At 40.0% G+C, this 11,613-nt stretch overlaps 1 protein-coding gene across 1 annotated transcript; it reads right to left on the reverse strand.

The window, feature by feature from the left end:
* Nucleotides 1-295: 295 nt before the first annotated feature.
* On the reverse strand, nt 296-4,692 carry LOC139410577 (trichohyalin-like). Its single transcript, XM_071155873.1, has 4 exons — nt 4,386-4,692; nt 3,210-4,115; nt 2,107-2,184; nt 296-1,957 (listed from the first exon to the last, which is right to left on the reverse strand). Exons 2-4 carry the CDS (start codon nt 4,051-4,053, stop codon nt 711-713), a joined length of 2,169 nt encoding a protein of 722 aa, XP_071011974.1. The 5' UTR covers nt 4,054-4,115; nt 4,386-4,692; the 3' UTR covers nt 296-710.
* Nucleotides 4,693-11,613: the final 6,921 nt, after the last annotated feature.

An 11,613-nucleotide genomic window follows, 5' to 3' on the forward strand; every position in this document is an offset into this window, starting at 1 on the left:
ATGACACTCATCACAGGACAGAGTATCAGGTTGTTCTAGACAGGATCAGACAGTATTCTGACCTGTTTTCTCACCATGACACTCATCACAGGACAGAGTATCAGGTTGTTCTAGACAGGATCAGTATTCTGACCTGTTTTCTCACCATGACACTCATCACAGGACAGACTATCATGTTGTTCTAGACAGGATCAGACAGTATTCTGACCTGTTTTCCCACCATGACACTCATCACAGGACAGAGTATCAGGTTGTTCTAGACAGGATCAGACAGTATTCTGACCTGTTTTCCCACCATGACACTCATCACAGGACAGAGTATCAGGTTGTTCTAGACAGGATCAGACAGTATTCTGACCTGTTTTCCCACCATGACACTCATCACAGGACAGAGTATCATGTTGTTTTAGACAGGATCAGACAGTATTCTGACCTGTTATCCCACCATGACACTCATCACAGGACAGACTATCATGTTGTTCTTACATTGTCAGATAAATATCATGTTATTATCTCTAGCTTCTCCAATCCCTCCATGAAAAAGTCATCTCATCTCTAACCTCGTTGTCAGGCCAATTCAGTGAAATGGTGAACTAGGCTACATATTCCCAAACATTCCTCAGATCTTCATCAGTTCTCCCTGTCTTCTTCCTCTCTCTTCTTCTACCTCTCCATGTATCCCAGCACTTCTTCAGGCTAGTTACAATAACTCATTTACACATTTCCCTCAGTCTTTCTATCAGTGTCTCTATCTCTCCATCCCTTTCCACAATCACTCTATCCTTCTCCTCCATCTCTCTATCCTTCTCCTTCATCTGTCTATTCTTCTCCTCCATCTGTCCGCTGAACTCCCTCTGCATCTTTGTCTGTGAGATCATGATGTTCCTCTGTAACTCAGGTAGGACTATCTTCATCAGGTTTCTCTCTGCTTCAACTCTGGCTTCTCCTTCATAGTTCTCCATCTCCTGTCTGTGTCTCTCCTCCATCTCACTCCTCTCATTCTCTCTCTTCTCTCTAAATCTCTCCAGCTTTCTCTCCATCTCCTCCCTCCTATCAGACTCCCTCTTCAGCTCCCTCTCCAGCTCTCTTTTCTTCTCCTCATCCCTCTCTTCTTTCACCTGTCTCTCCAGTTCACTGGTTCTTTCACTGAGTGTTCTGATATCTCCCTCATGTTCCTGGATCACTCCCTCTATCTTTATCAGAGAGTCCTGCAACTCCTTCTGAAGCCTCTCTCTCAAGTCTCTCTCCTCCCTCTGTTTCCTCTCTCCTCTCTCTCTCTGGATGTTTCCCTCCATCTCTCTAACCTGGTCCTCTGCCTCCTGGTAGGTCTGACTGCTGTAGAATCTCTCTCTGTTTCCTGCCACCATCTCCTCTACCTGATCCAGCAGCTCTGATACCTGAGTGCCATGGGCCCTGTCCTTAATGTTGAGGACGTGGTACTTGCTCCCACTTTTCTCTACAAGCTGCTGCAGGTCCTGACTTCCTGTTTGGAGAAACTCCTCAATGCTCTGCTCTTTCAGGCCATCATCATGAGTGAATAGAATCACAGTGTGTCCCCAACAACCCTCCCCAAACATCTCCTCTATTCTCTCCAGCACCCCTCTCTCCTCCCCCTTAGAGGGCTCCACTGGTATGACCAGGAGGAAGGCGTGGGGTCCCGGGGCTGACAGACGGACACAGAGCCGCACATCCTGTCTCATCTCCTCCAGAGAGAGTCCAGGACAGAACCAGTCTGGAGTGTCCACCAGCACCAGCCGTCTCCCACACACGTCCCCCTCTCTCCTCTTACTCCTCTGGGTCACTGCAGAGGGGCTGGCCTGGGCCCCAAACTCCTCTCTGCCCAGGATGGTGTTTCCTGCTGCACTCCTCCCAGCCCCAGTCCTCCCCAGCAGCACCAGTCTCAGCTCAGACACACTGGGAGACACTGGGGAGTCTGGACTGCTGCTCTCTCCTCCCACTGCAACACAACACACAGCACTGATCAACACTCTGACTCTCTGGAGGATGTACAACAGTGTCTAATATAATATAATGTACATCCATAACTCACTAGATGGAGGATGTACAACAGTGTCTAATATAATATCATCTACACCCATAACTCACTATATGGATGAGGTAACTCCATGCTGTTTGTCCTCCTCAGTGGAAGTGTGGGGTCTGTATCTGAGGTCTCTCCTCCCACTGTAACACAACATAGAGAACTGGTCAACATACTGACTCATCAGAGACACATTTAAAACATAGTATAAACAAACTACAAATACATTACACATCATAGTGAAATATAGATTATTGGAGAACATAGAGAATATCAAGATTGATGACAGTTTGAGACAATATTGATAACTCACTAAGTGAAGGATGGACCACTATAGACTAGAAACAGTAAGAGACAACATGACAATATTGATAACTGACTAAGTGGAGGATGGTCCACTATAGACTAGAAACAGTAGGAGACAGCAGGACAATATTGATAACTCACTAAGTGAAGGATGGTCACTATAGACTAGAAACAGTAGGAGACAACAGGACAATATTGATAACTCACTAAGTGAAGGATGGTCCACTATAGACTAGAAACAGTAGGAGACAACAGGACAATATTGATAACTCACTAAGTGGAGGATGGTCCACTATAGACTAGAAACAGTAGGAGACAACAGGACAATATTGATAACTCACTAAGTGAAGGATGGTCACTATAGACTAGAAACAGTAGGAGACAACAGGACAATATTGATAACTCACTGGATGGAGGAACCTCCATGCTGTCTCTCCTCCTGACTGGGAGTATGGAACCTGTATCTGACGTCTCTCCATGTTCTAGAATAATAGAACAACCATTTAGAATGGGAACATTTACCTCAGTGACACATGAAGGCACATAGACCTACTGAAGGGGAGTTCTGGGTTTCTACTGAAATGTTAAGTCTCACATATCTCACTCACCAGTCATCTGGGCTGAGATCTCTCTTCTCAGTCTCTCTACCTCAGTCTTCACATCACATATCTGTTGAGCTGAAATAACAAAGGAGGACTAGGATCTGAATTCTGTGTTAAAGACTTTAGACAGAAATATGATGCAGAGGGAAAGTATGAAGTGATGGACAACAATATTCACAACTCAGTGGAGAGTCGACAATAACCTGAGAATTGAGGAAAGTACAGAAGACTAAATGTATTAATGGTGTGAATAATCTTACCCAGTTCAGCATTTTCATTGTTGACATCCTCCACCTGTTTGTCTCTCTCCTTTAACTGGTTCTCTCTCTCCTCTAGTAGGTTGTCTTTCTCTTCTACTTCCTGTCTCCTCTCTTCTACTTCCTGTCTCCTCTCTTTTAGTTCATTTTCTTTTCCCTCCAGTAGTCTGTCTCTCTCTTCCAGTAGTTTGTCTCTCTCTTCCAGTAGTTTGTCTCTCTCTTCCAGTAGTCTGTCCTTCTCTCCCAGTCTGTGGTTCCTGTCCTCTAGTTGAATGTCTCTCTCTTCCAGTAGTTTGTCTCTCTCTTCCAGTAGTCTGTCCTTCTCTCCCAGTCTGTGGTTCCTGTCCTCTAGTTGAATGTCTCTATCCTTTAGTTGTTTGACTCTCTCTTCCAGTAGTCTGTCCTTCTCTCCCAGTCTGTGGTTCCTGTCCTCTAGTTGAATGTCTCTATCCTTTAGTTGTTTGTCTCTCTCTTCCAGTAGTCTGTCCTTCTCTCCCAGTCTGTGGTTGCTGTCCTCTAGTTGAATGTCTCTATCCTTTAGTTGTTTGTCTCTCTCTTCCAGTAGTCTGTCCTTCTCTCCCAGTCTGTGGTTCCTGTCCTCTAGTTGAAGGTATTTTTCCTGCAGTAGGACTCTGAAGTTCTCTACTTGGCTGTTCTTGTCCTGCAGGTTCTTTCTCAGAGCCTCTAGTTGAATGGCTCTATCCTTTAGTTGCTTGTCTTTCTCTTCCAGTTGGTTTTCTTTCTCTCTCACTTCCTGGGTCATATCATCCAGTTGTTTGTCTTTCTCTCTCACTTCCTGGGTCATATCTTCCAGTTGTTTGTCTTTCTCTCTCACTTCCTGGGTCATATCATCCAGTTGCTTGTCTTTCTACTCTAGTTGATTCATCATCTCTTTAAACATCTTCAACTCTGAGAGCAATTAACATATTTAATTGGTTGTTTGAATAAGTAATGTATTAATTAATTCAATAGTATGTCTATAAAGACATTATCATTTGATGGAGGTGGTACAATTATTAGTAATTATTTCCTCCAGTCAACAGTTATCTGAGCTGAACCAATCATCAACTGGTCTATTGACTATTTGATACATTACAAATGAATTAGTCTGAAAAACTGAATGACATCACTCATGTTCCCTGATTCAATCCTCTCTCCTCCAGATTCTCTCATACTTACCAAGCTCACCAGCTGATGCCTCCCTCTTCAGCTTGTCCTCCTGGGTCTCACGTTGTAAATACCGTGATCCTGAGACTATGGTGTAAAACAGAGAGGTGAGTTCTGTGTGGTAGACGACATCACTATATACAGAACAAACAGGACCAATCAGATTTCTCCTGTCACTCAAGCCTCCCTCATGTAGGGACTGTGGGCACCAATGAGATCTGGTTAACTTCATAAATAATGTTGTTTTGTTATTGGTCTTTCTCTGATCAAATGATTATTGTCATTGTTTGTGATAACCAGCATTGGGCTCTATGGTAGATACAGGATATTGTGTCAGGAGGCAGGGTTCTATAGAATATATATATATTATTAATAAAATACCAAATAAATAATAAAACAGAATGCATTAGTTATTATTGTTCATTGAATTTCTGTCTCATTACATAATTTAATGAAATACCATACATCATATTGGAATGACTGTTCATCACATTCATTACTAATGTACATCTAGGGAAAGGGATGTAAGCAGTGCTACTATTGGAACAGTCTAAACATCACAGAATGATTCATACTAGGATATCAAACTAAATTCAAGATGATTCCATGTTAATTTTGGAGTGTGAAATGTTGACCTCTATAGGAGATATATAGTGGGAGGACTATGTGAAATATTGACCTCTATAGCAGATATATTGTGGAAGGACTATGTGAAATATTGACCTCTATGGCAGATATATAGTGGGAAGACTATGTGAAATATTGACCTCTATGGCAGATATATTGTGGGAGAACTATGTGAAATATTGACCTCTATGGCAGAAATATTGTGGGAGAACTATGTGAAATATTGACCTCTATGGCAGATATATAATGGGAGGACTATGTGAAATATTGACCTCTATGGCAGATATATAATGGGAGGACTATGTGAAATATTGACCTCTATGGCAGATATATAGTGGGAGGACTATGTGAAATATTGACCCCTATAGCAGATATATAATGGGAGGACTATGTGAAATATTGATAGGATTGTGGAGCAGATGGGCCCTCTGAACTACCAAGTGGTGACAGTGGACACCGGTGAAGATATGTGGATGTGTTCAACCCTCCGTTCAGAAGAGTCTTTACTACCTTTAACCAGGATCGGATCCACTCATTACTTCCTTTAGACAACACATCTTATTATTTATGGTTGTGTGGTAAAAGAGTTGATATTTGATTGTATGATTTGAGACTGGGTTCACGCTACACTTTATAAACGGACAAATATTGCGTGACTAAGGTGACTTGAGTTCACTGAACTCATTTACTGGGCTGGACTCTTTTAGGCCTGAGGAACAGGACATTTCTGGAGGAACCAGAGCTCATTATTTGTTATATTATTATGTGTGTGATCATTTATGTTGGTAATACAACCCACGCAAAGAATACTGTTGTTTGAACTTATTTCCAATGTTTTAAGGGTTTATGAAAAGTGTATGTCCATCCTGACTTTTACATGAGTCCTTTGTATTGGTGTAGACTTGATGAACCAGACAGCACTCATTCCGTCCAAAACCAAAAGGAGAAATCCATATTTTCTCTGGTAGGCGCAACCTACCTGGCACCCCTACAAACAGCACTACTATGTGAGCAGTCTGAGAATGACTGAATGCTTCATAATAAGACATCAAGCTGATTTTATTTTCATTTTGGTGTGTGAAATATTGACCTCTATGGCAGATATATTGTGGGAGATCTATGATATGAAAATTCTGGATAATTTGAAGAACATCTATACATCTCAATCCAACCTACCTTGAGAACATTTGGGGAGAGTTTTGATAAATGTAAAGAAACTGATTTAATTTGTAGCCTTGAAGAAGACACACTGCTGTTCACAAGGCCTGTAGTTTTTATAGTATCAGATTAACACTCTGGTCTGTTCTTTGACTTGTGTTATTGGTTGTCAAGAAACAAAACGGATAAATAAGTAATTACTCACGTGAGACTGATCATCCATTATCCAAGATGGAGAGTCATGAATAATGATCATGTAAAACAGAATGCATTAGTTATTATTGTTCATTGAATTTCTGTCTCATTTCATAATTTAATAAAATACCATACATCATATTGGAATGACTGTTCATCACATTCATTACTAATGTACATCTAGGGAAAGGGATGTAAGCAGTGCTACTATTGGAACAGTCTAAACATCACAGAATGCTTCATACTGGGACATCAAACTGAATTCAAGCTGATTCCATGTTCATTTTGGAGTGTGAAATGTTGTTCTCTATGGCAGATATATAGTGGGAGGACTATGTGAAATATTGACCTCTATAGCAGATATATAGTGGGAGGACTATGTGAAATATTGACCTCAATGTCAGATATATTGTGGGAGGACTATGTGAAATATTGACCTCTATGACAGATATATAGTGGGAGGACTATGTGAAATATTGACCTCTATAGCAGATATATAGTGGGAGGACTATGTGAAATGTTGACCTCTATAGCAGATATATAGTGGGAGAACTATGTAAAATGTTGACCTCTATAGCAGATATATAGTGGGAGGACTATGTGAAAGGGAAAGGAAAGGGGGATACCTAGTCAGTTGTCCAACTGAATGTATTCAACTGAGATGTGTCTTCTGCTTTTCACTCAACCCCTCTAAAATGTTGAGCTCTATAGCAGATATATTGTGGGAGATCTATGAAATAAAAATTCTGGAAAATTTGAAGAACATCTATACATCTTTATACAACCTACCTTGAGAACATTTGGGGAGAGTTTTGATAAATGTAAAGAAACTGATTTAATTTGTAGCCTTGAAGAAGACACACTGCTGTTCACAAGGCCTGTAGTTTTTATAGTATCAGATTAACACTCTGGTCTGTTCTTTGTCTTGTGTTATTGGTTGTCAATAAACAAAACAGACAAATAAGTAATTACTTACCAGATTCTGATCATCCATTATCCAAGATGGAGAGTCATGAATAATGATCATGTAAAACAGAATGCATTAGTTATTATTGTTCATTGAATTTCTGTCTCATTACATAATTTAATCAAATACCACACATCATATTGATATGACTGTTCATCACATTCATTACTAATGTACATCTAGGGAAAGGGATGTAAGCAGTGCTACTATTGGAACAGTCTAAACCTCACAGAATGATTCATACTGGGACATCAAACTGAATTCAAGCTGATTCCGTTTTCATTTTGGTGTGTGAAATGTTGAACTCTATAGCAGATATATAGTGGGAGGACTATGTGAAATATTGACCTCTATGGCAGATATATAGTGGGAGGACTATGTGAAATATTGACCTCTATAGCAGATATATAGTGGGAGGACTATGTGAAATATTGACCTCTATGGCAGATATATAGTGGGAGGGCTAAGTGAAATATCGACCTCAATGCCAGATATATAATGGGAGGACTATGTGAAATATCGACCTCAATGCCAGATATATTGTGGGAGGACTATGTGAAATGTTGACCTCTATGGCAGATATATAGTGGGAGGACTATGTGAAATGTTGACCTCTATGGCAGATATATAGTGGGAGGACTATGTGAAATATTGACCTCTATGGCAGATATATAGTGGGAGGACTATGTGAAATATTGACCTCTATGGCAGATATATTGTGGGAGGACTATGTGAAATATTGACCTCTATGGCAGATATATTGTGAAAGGGAAAGGAAAGGGGGATACCTAGTCAGTTGTCCAACTGAATGTATTCAACTGAGATGTGTCTTCCGCATTTAACTCAACCCCTCTAAAATGTTGAGCTCTACAACAGATATTTTGTGGGAGGGATATGTGAAATGTTGACCTTTTTGGCAGATATATTGTGGGAGAACTATGTGAAATGTTGACCTCCATCGCAGATATATTGTGGGAGATCTATGATATGAAAATTCTGGATAATTTGAAGAACATCTATACAGACAAATAAGTAATTACTCACCCCGTACTGATCATCCATTATCCAAGATGGAGAGTCATGAATAATGATCATGTAAAACAGAATGCATTAGTTATTATTGTTCATTGAATTTCTGTCTCATTACATAATTTAATGAAATACCATACATCATATTGGAATGACTGTTCATCACATTCATTACTAATGTACATCTAGGGAAAGGGATATAAGCAGCACTACTATGTGAGCAGTCTGAGAATGACTGAATGCTTCATAATAAGACATCAAGATAAATTCAAGCTGATTCTATTTTCATTTTGGTGAGTGAAATGTTGTTCTCTATGGCAGATATATAGTGGGAGGACTATGTGAAATATTGACCTCTGTGACAGATATATTGTGGGAGGTTTATGGTATTGATCCTGATCATCCATTATCCAAGATGGAGAGGAATGAATATTGATAATGTATAACAAAATGTATGAGTTATTACAGTTACATTCAATCCTATTTCAGTTACATTACATTATTCAATCAAATACCATACATCATATTGATATGACTGTTCATCACATTCATTACTAATGACAATCAAGGGACGTGACAGTAATGTTGGAATGGTTCTAATGCTTTAGGACCAGCTCAAAGCTCAGAGTGATGGTAATATGCATTGTAACTAGTTGATATTCAGAATGAATCTAGTCTATTCATCTGTAACTCCTACTATGAACTCCTACCTACATGAGAAAGTACAAGTGTTCTGTACAGGGAAAGAGACTGGTTGTTATTGTTGTTGTTTAGGTGTTTAGAAACATTACTGGAGTTCTAGAACACTTACCTTCTCTGTCCCTTAAACCCACTGCAGCCTCCTCCTTCTGTTCTCCATGGATGACCTGACAGATGTAGACTCCTCTATCTGACCTCCTGAAGTCTCTCAGCCTCAGAGACACGTTGCCTCTCTCCAGCTCCTGGGTGATCAGACTCACTCTGCCCTCATAGCCACTCCTCTCTGTCACCTGGCCATTCTTATACAGGTAAATACACTCTGTCCTTTTAAACCACCTGATCGTCGTGGCAACAGCACTGGTGTCAGGTGAGAGGTGACAGGGGAGGGTGACCTCTTCACCAACATCAGCCCTCACATAGTCTTCTGAGGTGAGTTTAAACTGATCTGTTCAGAAAGAGAGAACATTTCATGTTTAATGACATCATCTGTGTCAGGAACACAAATCCTCTCAGTACATTTATAAACACATCTGAATTAATAACTACAACAGACATACAACAACCAGGACCATGTCAATTCTAAAATACAACCCCCACAATCCCAGACAGACAGATTCATTTGAAGGAAAGTCTATATGTCATAGAAGAATGTGATGCTACAATCTAGAATGATATTATCCCATTTGTTCCCACATCTTTCCCAGACATGCCACTATGCTAATCTTATGCCACTAGTAGCCTAACATGTCATCCATTTTGATTATTTATTTATTTAAAAGTATGTTTTATTCTTGGTCACAGTTGTGACAGAGTGCTCTGTCTATAATAACATGAACAGATATTTACCCCTATTCCTCAACCTCAATATCTATATACCTCAGCCCACTTACCCACACACCTAAACTCAATGACCCACACACCCCAGTCCTGTTCCCCCTATTCCTCAACCTCAATATCTATATACCTCAGCCCACTTACCCACACACCTAAACTCAATGACCCACACACCCCAGTCCTGTTACCCCTATTCCTCAACCTCTATATCTATATACCTCAGCCCACTTACCCACACACCTAAACTCAATGACCCACACACCCCAGTCTTGTTACCCCTATTCCTCAACCTCAATATGTATATACCTCAGCCCACTTACCCACACACCTAAACTCAATGACCCACACACCCCAGTCCTGTTCCCCCTATTCCTCAACCTCTATATCTATATACCTCAGCCCACTTACCCACACACCTAAACTCAATGACCCACACACCCCAGTCCTGTTCCCCCTATTCCTCAACCTCAATATCTATATACCTCAGCCCACTTACCCACACACCTAAACTCAATGACCCACACACCCCAACCCTGTTACCCCCATGCCCTAACCCAGACATGCCAATACCCTCAAACCTATACAATCAAGTACAGATACAGGCATATCTAAAATAAATTATAAAATTAGAATAAATTAGAGGCACTGACTTACTATGAACTCTGGACTCACAGACACAAACTCAGCTACAACTCCTCATGTTACAAACACATTTCATCCAGACACACATTTACACATAAAGACAAATAAAACCACAAACACATTTCATTTTCAATAGTTGGTTTAGTTCTGTTCTCCCAGATGCATGAAAGAAAAGTTAATCATTAATTATAGCATGGTGACTTACTATGAACTCTGGACTCTGCCATTTTAACTGCAATAAAAAGAGAAAACATTCATATTTACATCATTACCATTCATCAAATTCTCTATATGTGCATTTCTACACATTTTTACAGAACAATCTACACCTCAGTCCTAAACTGAGACACAACTTTCACTTTCCCCTTTGCTCAGGTATTTGGAGTAAACTCCTCCCCCCCAGCCTCTCTGGTTATTAGAAAACCCAGTCACAAAGTCTAAATTGTCTACAGGCCTATCATAAAATGTCATGAAAACAAAAATGTGAATTTCTGATCTTAATTTAGGTTTAAGGTTGGGCATAAGGTTAGCAGTGTGTCGAATAGGGTTCAAATCAGAAGACCGATCCAGCCAGCAGATGGTAGTGATGGTCTTTAATTATAGTCATATTATCCTGAGCTGTAAAGATTTAACAGTGACTATCAATATTAGCTTCTCTTATCTCTTTGGACACATTCACATGAGTAAACGAGTTAAATTGCTTCCATGACAAACAGTCTCAATGCTTTTCCATCCCCTCCTAACAAAATAAATGTAGCTGACTGGTGGTCATTTACTGTCTGAGAAGAGAGTATCATTACCACCTGCTGGTCAATGTTGGGAACTGCAGTGAATTTACAAATCAGAAAGTCAAGACATGATTTAGGGGGCTGTTGTTGGCAGTCCAGCTCTTTTTGGCCCCAAACGGCTCTTTGTGTTTTTTCAAGTCAAACAGTTTGCGACAGTTTGACTATGATTGGTGTTAAAACAATTCTAATTAAATTATTAAATGAAATCATACTCTACCTTAACCACAATGTATTAAAAAATGCATTGGTTTGATATGAAAAATAATGCTATTAAACATTTGCATTTAAAGTATTACTATTT

Source organism: Oncorhynchus clarkii, chromosome 6 (genome assembly GCF_045791955.1).
Source record: "Oncorhynchus clarkii lewisi isolate Uvic-CL-2024 chromosome 6, UVic_Ocla_1.0, whole genome shotgun sequence".
Classification (NCBI taxonomy): domain Eukaryota; kingdom Metazoa; phylum Chordata; class Actinopteri; order Salmoniformes; family Salmonidae; genus Oncorhynchus; species Oncorhynchus clarkii.

What these genes read in the sequence shown, in the direction of transcription:
- LOC139410577 (XM_071155873.1), bottom strand. Translation starts at nt 4,053, where the DNA reads ATGACCCAGGAAGTGAGAGAGAAAGACAAACAACTGGAAGATATGACC. An exon ending in CAATGAAAATGCTGAACTGG is followed by an intron (nt 2,185 to 3,209) that starts GTAAGATTATTC and finishes GTTGTGTTACAG; the next exon opens with TGGGAGGAGAGACCTCAGAT. An exon ending in GGAGTTACCTCATCCATATA is followed by an intron (nt 1,958 to 2,106) that starts GTGAGTTATGGG and finishes GTTGTGTTGCAG; the next exon opens with TGGGAGGAGAGAGCAGCAGT.